This window comes from Salvelinus alpinus, chromosome 8 (genome assembly GCF_045679555.1).
Source record: "Salvelinus alpinus chromosome 8, SLU_Salpinus.1, whole genome shotgun sequence".
NCBI classification, from domain to species: domain Eukaryota; kingdom Metazoa; phylum Chordata; class Actinopteri; order Salmoniformes; family Salmonidae; genus Salvelinus; species Salvelinus alpinus.
This window is the reverse complement of record NC_092093.1, coordinates 36,224,624-36,247,402: the sequence shown is the minus strand read 5'-3', so window position 1 is coordinate 36,247,402 and position 22,779 is coordinate 36,224,624. Positions and strand designations below refer to the sequence as shown.

At 41.9% G+C, this 22,779-nt stretch overlaps 2 protein-coding genes across 2 annotated transcripts in view; one reads left to right on the top strand and one right to left on the bottom strand.

Moving 5' to 3' along the window:
- Positions 1 to 22,779, bottom strand: part of LOC139582236 (5'-nucleotidase domain-containing protein 1-like) — a 55,698-nt gene that overhangs the window by 31,654 nt on the left and 1,265 nt on the right. The window contains exons 3-6 of the mRNA XM_071412213.1: positions 22,663 to 22,734; positions 22,366 to 22,475; positions 22,124 to 22,203; positions 21,941 to 22,022 (exon numbers count right to left, since the gene is read on the bottom strand). Coding sequence (XP_071268314.1) covers positions 21,941 to 22,022; positions 22,124 to 22,203; positions 22,366 to 22,475; positions 22,663 to 22,734 — 344 coding nt within the window. The remainder of the gene's footprint in view (positions 1 to 21,940; positions 22,023 to 22,123; positions 22,204 to 22,365; positions 22,476 to 22,662; positions 22,735 to 22,779) is intronic.
- Positions 15,391 to 21,771, top strand: LOC139582235 (collagen alpha-1(X) chain-like). The gene is made up of 3 exons (XM_071412212.1): positions 15,391 to 15,501; positions 16,016 to 16,160; positions 19,284 to 21,771. Exons 2-3 carry the CDS (start codon positions 16,031 to 16,033, stop codon positions 21,137 to 21,139), a joined length of 1,986 nt encoding a protein of 661 aa, XP_071268313.1. The 5' UTR covers positions 15,391 to 15,501; positions 16,016 to 16,030; the 3' UTR covers positions 21,140 to 21,771.

Below are 22,779 nucleotides of genomic sequence, written 5' to 3'. Positions count from 1 at the left end.
GGACTGAAACAGAAAGTGAAAAGTCCCAACAAGCAGCAAGCCCAGCCAGGTTCTGTTTTAATGACAGAGGCTTATGGCACTTATGGAGATGAACGATCCCCCCCCTGTCTAAAGGTACAATCTCCATAAACAATGCTTTCAGATCTGCCACTGGGCATGTCCCTAGCCCCAAAAGAGACAGTTATTTATAGGTAGTGGTAGAGACACCGTAAGTGGGATTCATGGGTAGGGCTATGACGTTCATTGAATTTAGGATGAAGGTAATTGGCAAGTAACCACTGTAGCAAAAAAAAACCTGCCCATCTTCTCCTCTCCTCCGTTCCTTACTGCATGTGCTGCCATAGAAAGAGAATGGGTGTCTCCATTCAAGTCAATGGTGGCATAACGGGTGGACTGGCAGCCATTGCAAGTGTACCTGCTGCCATAGAAAGAGAATGGGTGTCTCCATTCAAGTCAATGGTGGCATAACGGGTGGACTGGCAGCCATTGCAAGTGTACCTATAGGAGCAAAGCAGGAAGTACAATATATGCTCAAATATTTGCTGTGATCTGTTGATTCAACTGACATTACAAAAAAATACAGTGCATAGATGCTGTGAAGAGGTCAATCGAACTCGACCAAAACAATTGCCATGGAAACGTGTGGCGGAAAAGCCCATGGGGGAAAGATCCTTTAAAATCAAATCAAATCAAATTTTATTTGTCACATACACATGGTTAGCAGATGTTAATGTGAGTGTAGCGAAATGCTTGTGCTTCTAGTTCCGACAATGCAGTAATAACCAACAAGTAATCTAACCTAATAATTGCCCCCCCCCCAGCAAAATTAGGCTACATTTAGGCTATTGTTTATATGTGTATTTCACACTGTTGAGGTGAAAATTGGAGTATAATGCTTGTATGGTTGTCAACACATGTTCATGTCATCGTCACCAATCAACTGCATTAAAGACAGACTACCACCACCGATTTCTGTATGCTAGCTATGCTGCCAGCTTATACGAATGGGAGTTAGCATTTAGAAGTCACTTCTTCTAAACCTGAAAAGGGACAACTTCTAAACGTTATGCAGCGAAAACAGCCAAATATATCCTCATCGGACTTAAGTAACCACATTGGTGACCTGTTACAATACATCAACCGTGACGGATCTGACAAATATCCACTTTGGTAGATCAGATTTGCTGAATGTGCGGCAATCTGGTCAATGGAAAGGTCTGTGTTCCACTGATCCCTTTGCCGCATCTATTGGATGATTTGAATTAACATTCTACATTACCATGGAAATGATTGCATAACAATACCAGGCAGCCATTGTGAGTGTACCCATGAGTTTACCAGTCAAACTGCCAGGGTTAGAAGTTCCAAGCCTGTTCTATTCATTTTATTTCTATGTGTGCTGCTGCTGCATTGTGGTCATTCATTGAGCTGTTCGTGACGGTCTTTATCCATAACCGTCGGTTACGCGGTTATACATTAATTGTGCAAGCCCAATTCATGGGATTCATCATACAGTATGATTTATGGCAACATCAAGGTGCTACCGTACAGTGCAACACAGTTAAACCCGAATTGCTAAAATGCATACTGAAAATAGTGCTGAATGACAACTGACTTTTGACAACTGAGGCCACATAATGGTTGCATGTCAGTGAAACGTTGACTCCTGATGAGTATAAACATGCTGAACTAATGTTTCTGATCAAATAAACTTGCCACCCTCAAGAAACAAATATGCCTAGATTTTAGAAGTATGGCTGCCTAAGTCTAAAATGACTTTCTGGTCTATTTGGTTTTGCACAGTATGTACAGATGTAGGATCTTAATTTCATCCATATTTTGTTGCCGAGAGATTTCCTGCACATGCAGATGAGCTTCGTGATTGACATACATTCACTGAAAACCAACACTAACACACCGTTACATTAACAGTATTGCACTTTTCATGTAGCTTACTTTTGGCCAGCCCAGGGAGAGTAGCTGCTGCCTTGGCACCAGCTAATGGGGCTCCTAATAAAACACTAAGCCTAACCACCGATCAAGCAACATTACGGACTAAACGTTCAAATGTGACAATATGGGTCAAATTAAGATCCTACACCTGTACTTCTGCTGTTATTGTTGCATGCAAAACAGAAGCTTGTCTAATCTCACTAATCTAACACAGATCAAAGAACAAACAAAACGGGGACATAATTTGGAGTGTCAGACATAACAGTGTACATTCCCACCCTTTGAAGACTGATGCCTTACCAGAAGTCGTATGAAAACAGACGTATATTTATTACGCAACACTGGTCACCATACTTGCACCCTACCCTGCCACTATCAAACAAAAATATGAACTAAACCATACAATAGATTAAAAGATTCAAGAACCAAAACCTGAAAGTTTTAACAATATGGAGTGTTTATGTTAATTGGTCAAATAAGAAGCTGTGTCTCCCTAATGAAAATGGAAAATGCTATTGACACAACTGGAGATACACACTCCTCAGAGACACGCAGATGTAAAAGTGTGCCCTTCCTGTATATGGACACAACCCTGAAAAAAGCTTCTACCTCATTTCAAAGACAACCATAAACACATGGTCATGCCACTGAAAAAAACCAAGAGTTATGGATAGTGGATACAACACGGAGCAATCAGAGTGTACTGTAGCAGTCTGGCCACAATGACTGCCAGAAATAAAGACCAGAGAGCCTGGGATCTTCTACTATAGTACAATGCCTCAATGATTCCCTCCTTTCATGTTTCCGCAAATAAGCATTGGCCAACTCATTTCACAGTTGTTATGGGTGCACTGTAAAATGTAAACATAGACAGCCAAATGACCTTTCTGCCCAGTTTTCCACTGTCGTATCGTTTGGAACGTACAGTGTGTGACGACATGGATGACTTCATGGTACCAAGTTTAACATGTAGCTTTACAAAGCTGTAAAAACATGGATACCGTTGCTATGTCAACACGGGCTGCATGTACACGCTCAATTCATGACAAGTAGGTTGCAAGATTAAACCATTGCACATGCGTGCTTAAAAAGATTACAACCAAAAGGTCACAGAAGAAAAATGATTTTGCTCATTCAAATTTCACAAGTACACCAACGTTTAATTTGACAGTACACCAAAGTTTCATTTGACAGTACACCAAAGTTTCATTTGACAGTACACCAAAGTCTGGTGACCGTCCTGAACAAGAGCAGTCCCAACCAGATCAATTACTACTTTTAGCCCAGAGTCTGAATGGATACAGACGGATGTAATATGGATGACCACCAAGCAAATCCACTTGAGGAACCCAAGTAGACAGTGATGACTTAACGCCACACAGATGGCTTTAGATAAGCCGAGGTGAGAAAAATATACCCTTTTGTAGCAAGTGTCCTTCCACTCAGTTGGGGCCCTTATGTTAGACCAGGTAGTTACTCAGAAAATAAATACCATTTCAGGAGGTAAAGGTTGGTAAACGGTGTGGCTCACTCATCACGGCTGCGGTGTACTGTAGTGAGGGAAACTTTAATTAGATAGAATTTGAAGGCATATGCCATGTCTATGAAAAATAAAAAGGAAAACACTGCACACTGCTGTTCATGTTCCCAGGGGATTTTATTGTTACAACGTGTCGACCCTTAAGTCTTCACCAGGCATCCGTGAAGACCTAAGGGTCGAAACATTGGAAGAAAATCACCTGGGAACATGAACAGCAGTGTGCGCTGTTTCCCTTGTTATTTTCCAGGAATTCACCTAGGTCTCCAGCATCTGCAAAAAAAAAGTACCTGGATGTGCATAAGTTCTTCAGCTTTAGTATATGCCAAGCCATAAACGACATTGTTTTCTACCCCGTTGGCCAGAGCAGTTTGAATCTTGACAAGATTGCACCTATGGACCATGGCTAAAGACTGTTCTTGTGACTTATAACATTAGTTTGGTTGAATAAGTATATAAAGAAAACATCCAAGGCTTTAGATGGCTCACAGCTCAGAAATACTTTGGAACAGTTCTGCTCTGGTGTTTATTACATTTGAAGGGTGCGATACATTTTTTGTTGTTGTAAAGGAACAGAGTATAGGGGCGGTTTCCCAGACACAGATTAAGCCTAAACCAGGACTAAAACAATATGGATAGTCTCTATTGAGAATGCTTTTTAGTCCTTCTGTAGGCTTAATCTGCGCCTGCGGAAACTGACCCAAGGAAACTGACCCAAGAAATAGGAACAGCAAAGAATGGTCAAACTAAGGGTAGAAAAACAAGTTTGGCAAATCTATATATGGAACACACGGAGGGCAATGAGTGGTCAAGGACGTGGCTAGTTTGATATTTTCTGCCTTTAAATGCTACCCGTGACAAGCATTAGCTAACAAACTCGTTCTTATTTAGATCTGCAGGATTGCCAGGGCAACCGAGCACATTTCAGTGTTGCCATACCCCAGTTTACTGGCACAATAAAAAACGTATATTCTCATGTGTGCTCCTCCCAGTCACTCTGTAAAACTCAGACAAAGTGGTGGAGTAGGCTGCATGTGCTGGTGTCCCCAATGTGCAGTAAAATATAAGTATACTTGTTCCAGTGGTTATGTTTATTTTTTGCCAGTAACACACATCTTTCCAGCTTTAATCCACTTTTAACAACATGTGGACTAGGCTAATACACGTGTCCTTGATGACATACATGTGCAGTTGTTTGGTGATCATTTTCATTCTCTCATTTAGTGTGACACTTCATTGTCATCACCAGTATCTTGAAAAGCAAATGTAAGCTCACTGGTACTTACCAAATCAGCAAATCACAACCCTAAAGCAAAAAGTCACTTTTTCCTTGCACCAAAATACTTCAAAATAAGCAGTCTTAGTACAACCATTTTTGCTGATGATGGTTGGCTATATTTGATTAATTCTGACTTAATTGCTGAAAACACCAAGAAAATTGAGGGTTCTATTCATCACTTTGCTTTCCTTTGCTATGTCAAAAATACATCCACTGAGCGAACCTGACTTTCATGTCTTCATAGTGATTAAGTCGGGGACATGCTTAACAAGCCTTCACCAGTGCTCATTAAAGTGCAGTTATAGAGCCCAATGCAGTTAAACCTGGCTCATATCTCACATGCTCCCTTCGCCTCACCAACGATTGGTTTATGATTTGCGGAGGAACAACTTGAGCCTTTTCAAGTGGGGGGAAGTTGACTTCACGACCTTCACCTCAGCTGAGTGAAAGTTTCTAAACACTGCCACTTACTGTAGCTTATCTAAACAATCTGGCACGCCACGTCATTGCTTTTGTCAGACTGCCACATCACTAGCAGTGTCTGGTGCTAGATGCCATTTGGGGAACTGCCCCGCGGACCCCACAAAGGCATGTGTGCAACACCCGCACTGCTCAAATCACAGGCAAATGCATCTTATTTAGCCTAATAATGACGTGGGCAGAAGACTGCCTCAGTAACAAGGGTATGCTATAGATTCATGGGTACTTGGAAATTGGCTACTCTTTAGTAGCTAACTAGAAATACATTTAAATGTACAAATCAGGGCTCTCGCCTTATTTTCCGATAAGGTGGTGCTGATGTAGGCCTAAGGAAGTTGGATAATTTACCTGTAACTGCCATTCCCTGAAACCTAGAGTCATAAATTATATAAAAAATGGTTGCCAACACAGAAGTCTTGTTTTTGATCCTAAATTGAGATGGTCTCAATGACAGTTTCACATTTTTCTGTATGTGAATAGTCTAGTGAAAAAGTAAACTGTGTTCTTCTTCATTTTGTTTGGGGAGAAAATTCGGAATAATTCCATTACTGGATGCAACGTACAGTTGAAGTCGGATGTTTACATACACTTAGGTTGGAGTCATTAAAACTCTGATTTTCATCCACTCCACAAGTTTCTTGTTAACAAACTATAGTTTTGGCAAGTCGGTTAGGACATCTACTTTGTGCATGACACAAGTCATTTTTCCAACAATTGTTTACAGACAGATTATTTCACTTATAATTAATTCACTGTATCACAATTCCAGTGGGTCAGAAATTAACATACACTAAGTTGACTGTGCCTTTAAACAGCTTGGAAAAATCCAGAAAATTATGTCATGGCTTTAGAAGCTTCTGATAGGCTAATTGACATCAATTGAGTCAATTGGAGGTGTACCAGTGGATGTATTTCAAGGCCTACCTTCAAACTCAGTGCCTCTTTGCTTGGCATCATGGGAAAATCAAAAGAAATCAGCCAAGACCTAAAAAAAAAAACATTGTAGACCTCCACAAGTCTGGTTCATCCTTGGGAGTAATTTCCAAACGCCTGAAGGTACCAGGCTCATCTGTACAAACAATAGTACGCAAGTACAAACACCATGGGACCACACAGCCGTCATACCGCTCAGGAAGGAGAAGCGTTCTGTCTCCTAGAGATTAACGTACTTTGGTGCGAGAAGTGCAAATCAATCCCAGAACAACAGCAAAGGACCTTGTGAAGATGCTGGAGGAAACAGGTACAAAAGTATCTATATCCACAATAAAACGAGTCCTATATCGACATTACCTGAAAGGCTGCTCAGCAAGGAAGAAGCCACTGCTCCAAAACTGCCATAAAAAAATACAGACTACGGTTTGAAACTGCACATGGGGACAAAGATCATACTTTTTGGAGAAATGTCCTCTGGTCTGATGAAACAAAAAGAAAACAATGGTCTTTATGGTCAAACAGTTATGTTTGGAGGAAAAAGGGGGATGCTTGCAAGCCGAAGAACACCATCCCAACCATGAAGCACGGGGGTGGCAGCATCATGTTGTGGGGGTGCTTTGCTGCAGGAGGGACTGGTGCACTTCACAAAAGATGGCATCATGAGGGAGGAAAATTCAAGACATCAGTCAGAAAGTTAAAGCTTGGTCACAAATGGGTCTTTCAAATGGACAATGACCTCAAGCATACTTCCAAAGTTGTGGCAAATGGCTTAAGGACAACAAAGTCAAGGTCTTGGAGTGGGCATCACAAATCCCTGACCTCAATTCTATAGAACATTTGTGGGCAGAACTGAAAAAGCATGTGCGAGCAAGGAGGCCTACAAACGAGCTCTGTCAGGAGGAATGGGACAAAATTCACCCAACTTATTGTGGAAGGCTACCCGGAACGTTTGACCCAAGTTAAGCAATTTAAAGGCAATGCTACCAAATACTAATTAAGTGTGTGTAAACTTCTGACCCACTGGGAATGTGATGAAATAAATAAAAGCTGAAATAAATCACTCTACTATTATTCTGACATTTCACATTCTTAAAATAAAGTGGTGATCCCAACTGACCTACGACAGGGAATTTTTACTCGGATTAAATGTCAGGAATTGTGAAAAACTGAGTTTAAATGTATTTGGCTAAGGTGTATGTAAACTTCCGACTTCAACTGTAGTACTGTACTCTAGTTTACTGTAGGCTATTTGAAATATAAAACAGCTAAAATAGGCCTATAATGAGCTTGTTTCAGATCTCCATCCCTGACCTAATCCATCCAGTTTGGTAGCCTAGTAGGGAGACCTTTCATTTAACACACCTTGTTGTCATTGGTGAAATTACTATGATCAAATCCTTAGCAGCCTACTGTTGACATACAGCTATATCAAGAGGACAGATCAAGTACTGATTAATTGACATAGTCCTACTAATCTTTAACAGTCTAACATCACTTTCTGTGAAGGACGGTATTAGTTTAACAGCTCTCTGCCATTTCTGTTTCTATCCACGCAGCAACACGCACTGAACAACCGCACACCGCACGTTTCTTTGCTGTCAAAGCATGTCTGGGCAAGAAAGTGTTCTCGCTTAGTTGACTAAACGCTGTAGCTAACTACCTTCGTCATAATGATGCCTTAGCCAAGGAGCTAACTACAAAATAGTAGTGGTAACGTGCTTGACTAACACATATAGTTTTGGAAAATGTATTTGGCAAACAGTTCGTTCTCCATTTTCCCTCAACTTTCTCCTCACACATCAGTGGTATCAACCGACAAAGTGGAGAGATGCCATCCAGCTTGAGGGAGGAAAATAGTACTCGGACTATGAACTGCAGGCCGGAGCGGAGAGCTGATTGGCTCAGTCGTCTGATTGGCTCAGTTTCAACTTCAGACGGTTCAGTCAAAAACCATAATGTGCCAACTAGAAGGCTGTTGCAGCATATTTTCGGGTAGTTTTTCGTACCAGCGTACTTTGACCTCAAATTGTGTGCATGGTACGCAAAATGCGTGCAGGTTGGCAGGTCTGCATATGAAACCAAATTACCACAGAGACAAAATGCCTTTCAAATAGGTTATATGCTATGATTTCTTTCCTGGCAGGAAAGTGCTTTGAAATCGAAGTTCAGTGTTGTACAGACCTATTTAATTCATCTCCTGCGACTGCAGGAGGCCAAACACGTGGAGGAAATGGGAAAAAGCTTGATTCCACACAAAGCCTAATTGGACACATGAAGCACCCATTTTGAAATGAGAGGAGAACCCAACACTATCTTTAAATGTTCTGTACTTTCTGCTCCATGTCAGAAAGTATGTGTAATTCTCCTCCCACTGTTTTTCTCAAAACACACCTAAACAACAACACGTTTCAACAGGCTTTAATGTATGGATTTCAAAAGAGCTAAGCTGATGATAGTTACACGCATACAACACCTAGGCCTATGCACTGAGGGTGCAAAACATTGTGAACACCTGCTCTTTCCATGACATAGACTGACCAGGTGAATACAGGTGAACGCTATGATCCCTTATTGATGTCACTTGTTAAATCCACTCCAATCAGTGTAGGAGACAGGTTAAAGAAGGATTTTCAAGCCTTGAGACAATTGAGACATGGACAATGTGTGTGCCATTCAGAGGGTGAATGGGCTAGGCAAACGATTTAAGTGCCTTTGACTGGGGTATGGTAAAAGGGGCCAGGTGCACCAGTTTGAGTGTGTCAAGAACTGCATCGCTGCTGGGTGTTTCATGCTCAACAGTTTCCTGTGTGTATCAAGAATGGTCCACCACCCAAAGGACATCCAGTCAACTTGAAGAGCATTAGAGTCAACATGGGCCAGCATCTCTGTGGAACGCTTTCGACTTCTAGTAGAGTCCATGCCTCGACGAATTGAGGCTGTTCTGAGGGCAATATTAGGAAGGTGTTCTTAATGTTTTGTATACTCAGTGTACATGGCCAACAACAATTGTATAAAATGAGGGAACACATATGGTGGTGAACTACAAAGATCTAGACATTTACATGTTTCTAACACGAGTACTAAAAATATAAGGGAAAAACTGTTATCCAGACAATTTAGTACCATCAAGAATAATTGGGTGAGCAGATATGGGATCCTTTTTTAGCCAGCCTAATGAGAGTAATTTGATTTAAATAACAACAAAAGGAAAGTGAGCTTATCCCTTGGTACCATGGTATTCAAGAGAAAAGTGTTATTCAGAAGTTCTTCCTCATTCATTGGCACTGAATTTCTGTTGGAAAAAATAAGTAGCTAAGCTTACCTCTTAAACTCTACCAAACAATCTTCCCACTGTACTGAGAGTGGTGTTCAGGGATTCTTCCCAACCCACACACCTAAAATAAAGATCTAACCAAGGAAAACAAAAACAGACCTATGACAGAAACCCAGAAAGGGGATATCCACGTGTTTTAGTGCTGCAGGCCAACAAGGATGATCGGCCGCAGCTTCAGAAGCACCATAAACAAATTGTGTGTGCAGACATTACAGCGTAATGGCACGGTGTAAAACATACTGTAGGTATGAGGATTGGCATTATATCCATGTAAGGTTGGTAGGCAACTTAAAAAGTGAACCTACTGCATCCGTGTGGGTTTTTCACACTTGAATACCAGTGGTGGTTTGGCACTCGGCAGTTCAGGTTTTCAACCATATCCTGGTCTCAAGACCAAAGTGAAAACGCAGCATACTAAGACAGCCCTAAAATATAGCTATGGGTTGTTGACCAACATGCAATGGCTTGGATTTTCCATAGTGCTTGCATGGCTTATTCTTTGTTTTCATCCGACCATGATTATTTTGAGAGCTTCGTAATTTGCTAAAACACAGGAGCTCCTTCCAGTGAAGCAAAAACAAAAAAGGTACCATGGCTGGTTATGTTGGTAGCTTTGGCGTCTGCCACCGATCTCCAACACCACCTCCAGACAGTCAAGCCAGCCTGGCCAAGCCCAGGCCAGAGCCCTCTAAGCCCCCAGGCTCAAGGGCTGAACTTTGGGGCTGGGTTGGACATGCCAAACTAGACAGGAGCTATCTGATTAACAACACAGAAGTGCATGGGAAGCAGAGTGAGGGATAATGGAAAAAACATGGGAAACATCCCATAATCTTTCAAAGGACTGTAAGATTATATGCTTTTGGTGAATATAACCATATAGGCATATAACCATATAAGCAGGCTCCCCCTGCTTTATTGTGACCATTAATCAAAGGTTTAACGTAATGTAAATTAGACATGCAGTCAGTAGCACACATGGCAGGCTTGGCCTCTTCAGGAACTCAAGACAACCAAATAGGATACCAGCTTTCCCCAGTTACTCCTTTTAATGGCATGTCACATCTCACTATAAGATGACTATAATAATCCTACAAAAACAGCTAACTCTGATAAGCTGGCAATAGACATCAACCTAAGCTACATGCACCTTATACAATACAACTTTTGGCTTAGTTCAGAGTCAAACAAAGATATATAGTCGGCAGATTTCTATCCAGGAGGCAGACTTCTTGGTCAGCATACTTTTAGATCCATAGTAGAAAATATTCTGAAATTACAACAACAAAAAATAAATTACAAAATTCTGTCAGACTCAAGAATGTTGCACTTTGGACAACATGTTCAATCTTACTTTGTCTGAGTTAAAACATATTTAGAAGAAGATTGAGCGACAGTGACGGTGTCTCAACACCAGACAAAACCATGGGATTGGCTCAAGCATCCATGTGAGCCGTTTGTTCCACTTAAAGGGCTCTGGAGGGTGTGGAAGGCATAGTTAGACTTAAAGGCACTAGTCATTAAGGCTCTGCCTCTGTGTTGCGTCCTGCCTCGATGAACATAATTGACTTCTAACAATCCCCTCCCATTACCTGGTCCTCAAGGAGAGCCTAAAATTGGAACCAAATCTGATTTGAAACATTCTCAGGCTTCAGCGTGAAAAAATAAAACATTGGCCTAAATTCCCCTCTTTCTCCGATTACCAGCTTTTCAGTAATTTCTCTAATTAAATACTTTCCTCTTGAAATAACAAAAAAAAAGTTGGGAGGGATGCATTTTGGGTTCCTATTCTGAAACAACCTCAGACTCCTCAGGTTGGTCGGTTCTGCTTCCGACCGTGATTTCGAGACGTTTGTCTTTCGGGTCTCTGTAATTGCACCCACACTAAGCCTGGAGGCCCAACATCAACCCTTCCATTCATAAAGCTGCAACTGCCTCTTAGTGGCATATTGGGTTTATTAAAATGTTAAATCTGTATCCCAGCCACTTCCCAGCTAAAACATGCCATCTTTAGACTCCCACTTTCCATTCTTCTAACTAGCTTAGTCATATCATCAACCTGCAATTATTTCCTCCTTTCTCTCAGGCAGCGTGGCATACTCAAATCACCGGGAACAAACAGAGGAGAGAGATTCATAACAGAGACAAAACTTATCTGTCTCACCCAGACTGTCTTCCCCAGCACTCTAAAACTGAACTTGGGCAGCAGAGACAAGCACAGCGAGAATGTATGATGATTTTTATGACAATTATGAGGGAAAATATGGCAAAATCATACATTTCATAAATCTAAACACAAAATGCTATAAATCATTGTTTTTTTTTCTGAACTGCCCATTAGAAGATTTTAAATGCCTTAATTTTATTTGTAGTCCTAACCACCAGTCTACCAACTTTACCCATGAGAATAAATAGACTACGAAAAGCAGTAGGTATTTTGCACACCAGACATAAAAAAAACACGATAAATGCAAAAGACCATTTCAAACAGATAGAAATAGATTCAGCTATCAATTAGCCTAGATTTAAGACATCGGCCTTGTGCTTATTAATCAGAAACAAATTATAGCAGAGTGCAGATTTGATCTACAGTGTGCCTGTATCCCATACTAAGATAACGGGGTAAACGGTTGCCCCCATTGTCTATGTTGTGTGAGAATTCCAGTCATTATCATAGTAATTAAAAGGAATGAAAGTGAATTAGTCACGTCTGAAGAGAGAAGCTGCATATTCTTCTACAGGTTCAACCGCCGCGCTCTCTCCAGAGCCTTTCATTGACTCGGAATGCCACCACATAAAGTGGTTCAGGTGTGCTGTAATAATAATACATTTATTTGATATAGTGCTTTCATACAGAATCTCAGTCAATAAAAAAAAAAGAAAAGGAACAAAAACTAATTCAGGGAGCTGGCAGTTCATGGGAGATGGTCTTCCATAGCTAGATGACGATGCAGTTCAGTAAAGGAGTAACTGGCTTGAGTGGAGGTTGGGTTGATGGTAAAGCCAGGGCGGGAGAACATCAGTCAGACAGGCATATAACTTTTTATCAGGCACCGCTTCCTCTGAAGTTCACGGCTACTCCTCCTCAGTAGGTAGGTAGCCTGGAACATCCACCACCGAAAGTGTAGCACGCACCTGGGTGATGCTTCGGCAGCTAAAATGGGTGATGCTTCGGCAGCTAAAAGCGCATGAGAGACCACCACACCTCGGCAGTAAACCAGTAACAGTGTCCTACGAGGCAATGTATATGATGTGATCAATGCTTATTGTAAAAAGGCCAATGTTTATGCATTTTGTTACAGGCCCCAGGGTCACAACGCAAAACTGATGACAAGTGCAATAGAGTGATCGTGAAGGTGTTTCACTTCTATCCTCATGCACAAAAACGATCTGTAAGACCTGGTACTCCTTCTTTCATACTCCACAAGGTATTTCCAGTACACGTCTATTCATGTGCCTCTTGTCTAGGCATTCATTTACGTTAAATGACACGGTATGCTTTTAGATAGGGAGGAATGAATGCTGACACACCAAAAAAATTGTGGACCCAAATAAAAAAGAAAACACGTTGCCACTGTGCGGTCTACACAGCTTTCATGGTGAAAGTGTGATGGAGGGACTGGAGCCTGCAAAGTTTTTAAGTGTTGACTCCACCTCCTGCAACTCTGTCATTTAACTAAAGGGGTTTACCAAGGATGCCCGGTGGCTTGATTGTCTTTCTTCTGCAAGCTGTAAAACTAAGAGTTGGAAATATGTCCGAAAAAAAGCACACACTATTTCGGTTTTTCTAAACCTAAAACATCCTCGAGCCCATTTCAGTCTACTACAGTAAAACTTGACCTGGCAAGGATTAACAGGTGCAAAACAGCTCAAAGAAGAACAAAGATAAATACTGCAGATTAGGAGATAAGACACACAAAATATACAAAAGGAGCAATTTGAGGCACAGCTTCTGTATACAAAATCGAAGGCTATCTTGACATTGTGTGTGATAACAACGTCATTATTTGGGGAGTAGGCATTTCCTACTAGCACACGGTAACATCACAAAACACAGTTGCTAGACTCCGAAAGGCAGGTAAGAGTAGATACGGTGCCTAGTGAAAGTCCACACACCCCTTGCGCAGTTCTCACATTTTGTCGCCTTAAAATGTCATCTAAAAAAGGGAGCACATTAAAAAAAAAAATCCTACAAATCTGCTACACATTTTCAAAGTAAAAGAAAAAGTATAAAACATTTTCTAAATTAATAAAAAATAAAAAACATAATGATTGCGTATGTCTTCAAACCCCAGAGGTAATACTTGGTGGAAGCACCTTTGGCAGTGATTTTAGCTGTAAATTATTTGGAATAACTCTGCACAACTCTTGCGTTGTCCACATATCCATTGTTTTTGTCAAAATTGCTCAAGCTCAGTAAATTTGGTTCGGGATAATTGATGGACAAGCAATATCACAAACAGATTTAAGTCAGGACTGGGACTAGACCCCTTAGAAACAATCAGCAACACCTCTTGGAAAGCCATTCTGGGGTGTATTTGGCATTAACATTTGTGTAATTGTCCCACTGAAAAATAAAACTCTATCCCAGGGTTAGGTATCCAGAAGACTGAGACAGGGTCTCCTCTAACTTTTTACCTGAGTGTTGATCATTTACTTATTTTGATTCTGACAAACTCTCCAGTCCCTGCCTGTGACATGCATGCCCATAACATGATGTTGCTACCACAATACTTGAAAATACAAGACATCTGCATTTTTTATTTTTTATTTTATGTTATTGTGAAAATGTTCTATACTTTTTCTTTCACTTTGAAAATGTGGAGCAGGTTGTGTAGATACATTTTATTCCTATTAAGACTTCATTTTAAAAGGCAGAAAAAAGTGACAAATGTGCAGGGTAGACTTTCACGAAATAATATGAAGGAGGAGACAATGGACATTTGAGAAAACCAGACCACCAGAGGTCTGAGGACAGAAACTAAACTCTGCCCTCTGGTGTACCCATCTTGCACTGTGGCTCAGTGGAGGCACAGTACTGCTATATGCACTCTACACCACACACAGTTGAAACAATTTAGCTCTCCAGTAAATAAATGTCTATAAATGTCAGTAATGTTTACCAGAGTTCATTAAGCTGACATAGTGTATTGATTTTGCTACCACAATCTGACATTAAAATCCTGTTAAGAAAGCAACGCATTTGTTTGCGTACAGACAAGGCTGAAACTTCACTGTTGCCTGGAAGTTCCCTCCATAAGGACTCAACGGTCTGGGCCATCCACAGTGTTATTTACTGTTACAGAGAGGGACTCCATGGGGTGACAGGAGGAAAAAGCTCAAGTACAGACTTTAATTTTCCAGGGCAAAATGCTCACTCTGTCAATAAAATTATTTTGGAGACAATGAATGTACTAAAGCCATTCCCCAGCACCTGTATTTGAGCAGTCGAAAATATGCAGAACTGGGTAGAAGAGGGGAACACTTATGATGTTTTTCTAATTCATCAAAAAAAACACAGCAATTAAGATGTCAAAGACATCAAAGAATCAAAGTGAATACCCATATATCTCTCTGCATTATTACGACTTGAACATACAACCACATATACCCACAAATGCCAAAGAGTTCAGAGACAAAAAGATTTTAAAAAACGTATCTTTATCTGAATTAAATCTGGTTCAGTCCTGCTCCATTGAGGATGGATGGATGAGGGAGGAGCTGTGGGGTTTTGAAATGCTATGAGACTATCATCCTGAAGTGACATGCCTTCTCTCTCTGAGGATATGGCACCCCTCATTAAAGCTGACATCACAACGGGGTGGGGCTTTTATACTAGGTAGATTCTGGGTGATGCTGGAGACAGATTTGGTATAAATACCCCGTACCCAGTGGCCTGGGTAGCAGCAGCCAGACTAAGGACTATACAGTACCGTGCCAGGACAGTAGCCTCTCGACCCCCACTGATCTTTTGGAGCCTGCCTGCTGGTAAGTGTACCCTGCCCGCTCTCTCTAGTCTGCTCTCTGGGTGTATGTGAGTGTGGCCCTCTGTGCCTGGTGCTGTGAGGTGTAGAGTGCATTGGGCCATTGGGGAGGCAGTTGGCGTCTTAGGGGAGGCAGTTGGGGGCATGGTTGAGGATCAGGTTGGGGCAGTAGGTACCGGTGGCATCTGGCCTCAAGTCGTCCTCATAGCAAGTGTCTAATCTATCATTGTGATGAGATGATTCACTTGGCGAGGGAAGGGATGACCCATACATGGGAGTCTGAATCGGATTTAGCTCTGGAAGTCTGACTAAAGATTTGGGGTCTGCAACGTTCCCTACTGTGCTCGTTTCTTGTCATTCTGACACAGAAATGTTAGTTTTTTGTTGCAGGCCCTGCTGTGGTGACAATAGAACAGCCAAGCTACTGTATGAGAAATACAGGAGACGCCAGTGTAGTGTCTCTGTATGTTGAAGACCGTTCACATTTCAACATTCTGTTCTACATTTCTTTCTTGCAGGTTTAGCTTCACAGGATGGACCTCAGAGTGACAAGCGTTCTCCTCCTCCTGGTGGCCTTGGCCGTGGCAACACCAGAGAGATACTACCATGTACAGAAAGTAGCCAAGCAGCAGCAGCATTATCCTTCTAAGAGCCATGTCCAAAGTAAGTCTCAACGTATTCATGTCTATTTGCACGTTAATGTTCCGAAGATAATTCTGTATCAGCTTTACGGTACATTCTCTTGGTGAAAGGTTTATGGAAGGTTTAATTCATGCCAATTCTAGACTGTACTGGAGGTTTGTCATTAGGGCCAGGAGTTTTTCTTGGCCACCTAATATCCGCCAGTGCCAAAAAGAAAATACTGGGTGCAAGTAAACCCCAAATGTCAAACTGGAAGATACTTGGCTGTTTTGAATTCCATATAGCTTTAACAAATAGAATTAAGCACAGCATGGTAAAAAAAAAAAAAAGTATTCGGGATATGGACAAATAAGCATATCAAAATAAAAAAAGTTAAATAAATGTAAAACAGCACAATATGCAGCATAATTTTACATTTAAAAAAAACGTTCATTACTGTGGAAGTTAATTGCTACCAAAACACTCACAGATGTAGAGTATTACATCTCGACATACTTATCTTATGAAACGGGATTGATAGTACATTACCCTTTACAGGGGAGCAAGTATCTTAAACTGAAACTTATTGAGGCATTGAGGCAATGTCTCAGTCCAAATTGTTGAGGCTTTTCACCTGCCCATAGACGTCGTGACAAATTGGAAAAAGTGGGCCCATGCATCCTTCCACAGCTCCCAAGAGAGGACACAGTCATTCATCAACAGGAAGTGGATCATAAAAATATATTACAGTAGTTAAGATAATAACCATTCTCCTGCAACAATGCTGACAGTCAGATCACAGAGGTTCTGTAGAAGTGAGAGCCAGGGGCAATTATCACTTCTGTACGCCTCGTAAAAAGAGCACCAACGCACCAGTTAAATGTGGCTAGCTTCCACATAACACTGCTTTCAAGATTCCATGTCACTCTTGACAAATATTGAGATATCCTACAAAATATCCTACTGTCCTCTCTTCAGGAGAAAGCTCAGAAGACAGCGGGGAAAATATAGAGAGTAAGACAGTGGGGCTTGACAAACAGGCAGAGATGGGACCATTCGGTCAAGAATATGGTCCGGAGACGAGTGTTGTCGCTCAACCAGACTACGTCACTCAGTAGCTTTGTTTAAGACGTTTCGATGCATTTATTTTTTTATGGCCAGTGTCCTCTGACAGAAATACAAAACTTTCCCACACGTCAACAATGCAAACAGATGTTACCACGTTGCACTGGGCACACCCAAACAAACCGCTTTGTAGTGCTTAAATTGTCCCAGACACTTCTCAAAACAAATGCCCTAAAGTAAAGTAGACAAAAATGCAAATCATCTTAAACATGCTGTAAGATTTTAAAAAGTGCCATCCTCAGGATGTATAAAGTGAGAGCCATGGCATGGCCTATATATAGAACGGTATGGTTTGAGGGCTGCAATAGACATAGGATCTAGGCCTAACTAGACAAGTCAAGGTTGAACAGCTGGCTATGTGGCCACAGTGTTATCACCTTCCAGTTTCTGAGGTTTGACTTGGCTGCCAAACTGTCCAGTTTTGGCACTTTCTGTTTTTCCTCAGGTTTCAAACCTACTCCTCAGTGGCTTTCAAATTACAGCCCTGTCTGGCCATTTTGTACTCAAAGTGCTATTCCAAAACAGGAAAGGCAAACGCTTTTCTACAAATCATGCGTCAAATCCACTTCAGTCACTGTAGCTAAATGTTGCCTACTGACTTCTGTAGCAGTACCTTACACCATGGCACTACTATACCACACATTACTTGAGCAGCAACAGCCTTGCCAGTAAATTATAAAATCACTTTTAATAATACAATTAATAGATGAATTGATAAAAAACTGTTAATAACTGCTAGTGCCTTGAAGTTTTATATCTAAAAAGGAAACTCAGTTTCAAAGGTCACTGTCCCTTTATCAACGCCAGTCAAAAGGGGACGGGGTCATCAACTCAGAGATGCAGCCAAGCGACAGCATAAGGCAAATACTGACCACTATGGACTGAATTCTGATATCTGAACAGTGGTAAAATGCCACGGACTTAACACAAATAGCTCAAGCGAACACATTAATGGTTATACAAAATGTTAGGCATAATATGCAACAAACAACACGGCTTCAGGAAAGTTATTGATATAGGCAAAGGCGTGGAGGTATTGTGGGCTGACCGCTCAAAGACACAGGGATAAAAGTATCCCTTCAGAATTTCACGACCCAGGTCAGAGTTCAAGGCGATGCACATACGTCAACTGGAGGACCACTAACCATAATCACACACTACAGACAACTTGTGAAATTAAAGGGTTCAACATAGCGCGTGGGCAAATGAAACTAAAATAACTGGCTACAGTAGTCTAATGTGGTCTCAATATGCTGAGCACTGTACAAGGACCCCAGTGTTTATATGAACATATTCTCAGACCACTGGTGCTGTACATAATCACAGCGCCTACATCCCCCTCGGTTGTTTAAATCACATTGCGGTGTTTTAGAGTGGTTACTCAAGGAACCAATTGACAAGCGAGTTGTCTAAGAGAGAGAGAGAGAAATGGATGTGACTAAACAATGTCAATAAAAACATGTAGCAAAGACAGGCAGAGGCAAAATGACAAAAACTTCCAACTGATTTTTCAAGAGACATTTTATACTTTGCTTTATGAATTCTATTTTGCAAAGGTTGGACATCTGAGAGATGGTAGTTTAGTCAGGTCAGGGAAAACCCCCGATGCTATATGTTTGCAACAGGACTCAATAGGACACAACAACCATGACTGGATCAATAAGTATAACAACTGGTGCATGGCAGAGTTGTTCATCCACACCCATACAAATAGGGCACAGATATCAGAGTCATCAGCTTTTCAAAACATCTAAGATCCATTTGGGGCATCACCGAGAAAACATCAATATATCTTTCCATTCAAATTCAAATGAAATACATTAAATGTTTCAGATGCACCTCGAATGAAAACAGGACTACATGAATACTCTGATAACAGATAACGGACTGGATAAATTCACCTTGACTGTAATCTAATAATCTACTCTGGAAAAACTGACAAACTTAATGAGATGAAAAAAAGATATCCTAAAATCTAAACCACAGTTAACTGTAGTTGTTACCTGCATCTTAGGTAATTACGCTTATCCATTTCCACAGCTGTTTCAGGTGAGCCAGGTATTCCCGGATCCCCTGGTGAGCCAGGACCTATGGGCCCCCCTGGGCCTCCCGGCAATAACGGCGTGGGACATACTGGACAACAGGGCCCACCCGGGGCCCCCGGACCCGCTGGCTACTCCGCAGCTGGCAAGCCTGGCAATCCAGGTGGTCCTGGGAAACCAGGTAGTAATGGAATGCCCGGTGAGAAGGGTCATACTGGTGCAACTGGAGCCATGGGTCCAAGAGGATCCCCCGGTTCCGCTGGAACCCCAGGACCTGCTGGATACTCTTCTGCTGGCAAACCTGGCCCACACGGTCTGCCCGGAGGCATGGGGCCAAGGGGTGAGAGTGGACTTAAAGGACATCCAGGTATCCCTGGTCTGCAAGGACAAAAGGGAGAGAGGGGAGTTGGTATTCCTGGGGCACCAGGTGCAAACGGTCAAGTGGGCCCAATGGGACCCTCTGGTATGCCAGGGCAACCCGGAGTTGGTAAGTCTGGTGCCCCTGGATACCCTGGGGAGTCTGGGAAGTCAGGTACTCCAGGTAGGGATGGAGCTCCAGGAGCTATGGGTCAGCCAGGGCCAAAGGGCCACAATGGAAACCCTGGGGTAGGAGCACCAGGAAAATCAGGTGAGAATGGCAGTCCAGGTATGCCTGGAAATATGGGAACTAAAGGTCCCCAGGGACATGCCGGACAACCAGGTGCACCTGGCTTACCAGGAGTTGGTAAACCAGGAGCTAATGGCATGCCAGGTGACAGAGGATCACCCGGTACATCAGGAACCACCGGTCAGAAAGGAGAGCCAGGGCCAACAGGTTACACTGGGGCAACAGGTGCTACTGGCCTTATGGGTCCAGCTGGGCCACAGGGTGCTAGAGGATTCCAGGGAGAACCAGGTATGCAGGGATCTAAAGGAGATGTCGGCATGCTGGGAGCTCCAGGGGCAAAGGGAACCAAGGGGGATCAGGGACATCAGGGTTACGCAGGGAAGGCAGGTATCCCCGGGGCAGCAGGCCCAGCTGGTGCAACCGGCGCTACAGGACATCAGGGTAACAAGGGAGCTCAGGGCCATGCTGGCTCTCCCGGTCAGCCAGGTTCAAATGGGCTTGCAGGAGCAAAGGGACACACAGGCACACCTGGAGGCCCAGGAAAACCAGGCGAGAGCGGCATCCCAGGAACAAGAGGACCAGTGGGGCCTTCAGGTCCCGCAGGTCAAGCAGGTCTTAGGGGTCACGCAGGTCTTCCCGGTGCACCCGGCCCAGCTGGCCAGATGGCCAAGGGAATGTCTGGTCCTATGGGTCCACCTGGAGCTCCTGGTTCCAGAGGTCACGATGGTAACCCAGGTGCTATGGGACCTCCTGGTCAACCTGGTCCCCCTGGTGAGATGGTCTACCATCACGAGAAGAGCATGCCCATCAAGTCCCATGAGATTATGATGCCTCATGAGATGATGAAGGCCCCTATGTCCGCCTTCAGCGCTGTTCTGACGATGGCTTACCCATCTGCGGGTTCACCCGTTCCATTCAACCAGATTATTTACAATGGGGAGCAGCACTATGACCCCCAGACTGGCATCTTCTCCTGCCAGGTACCAGGTCTCTACTACTTCTCCTACCATATGCATGTTAACGGTGCTAATGCATTGGTGGCACTGTACAAAAATGGTGAGCCAATCATGTTCTCATACGATGAGTACAACAAGGGCTTCTTGGATCAGTTGTCTGGCAGCACTGTACTTATGCTGAATGCCCATGACCAAGTCTACATTCAGGTCCCTGATGAGGAGACCAATGGTGTCTTTGCTGCTGACAATGTTCACTGCTCTTTCACTGGGTTCCTGATTGCCTCAACGTGATACAATCACTAATAAAAGCTTAAAAGAAACTACCTAAAGAAATAGTTCAGTTTGTAACTTCCATTGAGATTGGGATGTCATTGTAGAATAAAAGATTGACGTAATATTCTACAAGTTAATTTGTCATTGAAAAGGCTGAAAAGGCAAGAGCAGCAATTCTCTCATGTATTCTATTAAGAAGGGCTTTCGGTTCATGGAGGCATTTAAATTAAATGAGAAGAAGAATATAATTTAGGAATTAAAATGTTTGTTATCACTACTCCCTTTCCCAGTATATGCACAAGTATTCAGCAAACAATGATCAAGGAATACAAGCCAGTCTGAATAATTCACAAAATGGTGCTCTTTGACTGCCTGTAACATTTACAGCAGATTTTTGTTGTTGTTTTCAAAGTCTTTAATAAATATCTTGTAATATACATGCAAAGGAAATCCTGCTTGTTTTTTAGGCAATGTTGTAAGTCAGATCGCAACACCTTTAACAAACCAGCAGTGTGATATTGCAACACACAGGATGAAAAACAGTCACAAAAAAAGTATTATGTCAAAAACAACTATATGCCCGAGGATGCATTATGCTATGTTCAACTTATTGATCAAAGTAAAGAATAAAGTCTTATTTCTGAAACTGATGCCGTTGTCTTTTCTTTTTGTGTCAGTCTACAGTACGAAACTGAAAATATTGTTTTGAGTTGGACTATTTCAGCCCACTGATATGGCCAATTGAAATAGTGATTTCTGCTATGGCCCACTGTTTCAACAACTGAAAGTGATTGATTATTACATAAGTAATAAGCATACCTTTAAATGCAGATGTGTTGTAATTGTGGTCGATGGCAGCAACAATGTCTTTCCAGAAGTCTGAATTCACCTCATTCCCACGCTGTTGACAAAAACAAAATAATGTTCTTGAAAGTAGATACAATTTGGTGAAAACAAAGTGTAAACATATTCATAATTCACTTAAAAACATTTATATTTTACCTTACGCAACATATCCACAACCCTTCCACAGAGAAGAGCTCCAGGTAGATCAAAATAGTTGTCATAAAAATAGTACTTTGCTGCACAGAATAAAACAGAACATATTTATTGTAAGAAACAATCCAATCAATAATCACTCTTTAGTCTTTACATATATAAAAATGTAACTGCATTACAAAAATAAAGAAAAAACTGCTTTCACAATTTGGATGGGACACAGAGATTCAAGATGACAGACTTACTAGATTTCGTAAATGAGGTATTAAGGCTATTAAAGTTCTTCCATTCCCTTTTTGAACCATAATGTTTAATGATCTCTTCTGTTCTGAGGTTATTGGTCCCATGGGTTGCTCTGATGAAAACAGGTTAAAAAAACAGGGTTTTAATTTATTTGCGGTGGAAAGAGGAGTAACAAAAAGGCATGCCCAAATATTGTACATTGATACAAACACTTAAAAACAGGCATTTTTTCCCTATCAATATAAAAGGAACCAAATATCAGAGCATGTAGTTAACTGTATCATTTACTGTTACCCTACCGTAAAACAGTTCCATCTTCAGCCAACTTAACCAAGTTTCCATCCTCAAGGTCTACCACTAAGCCTTTGAAACTGGACATAGAGAAAACACATTTCATAGTGGTCACTGGCAAAGAA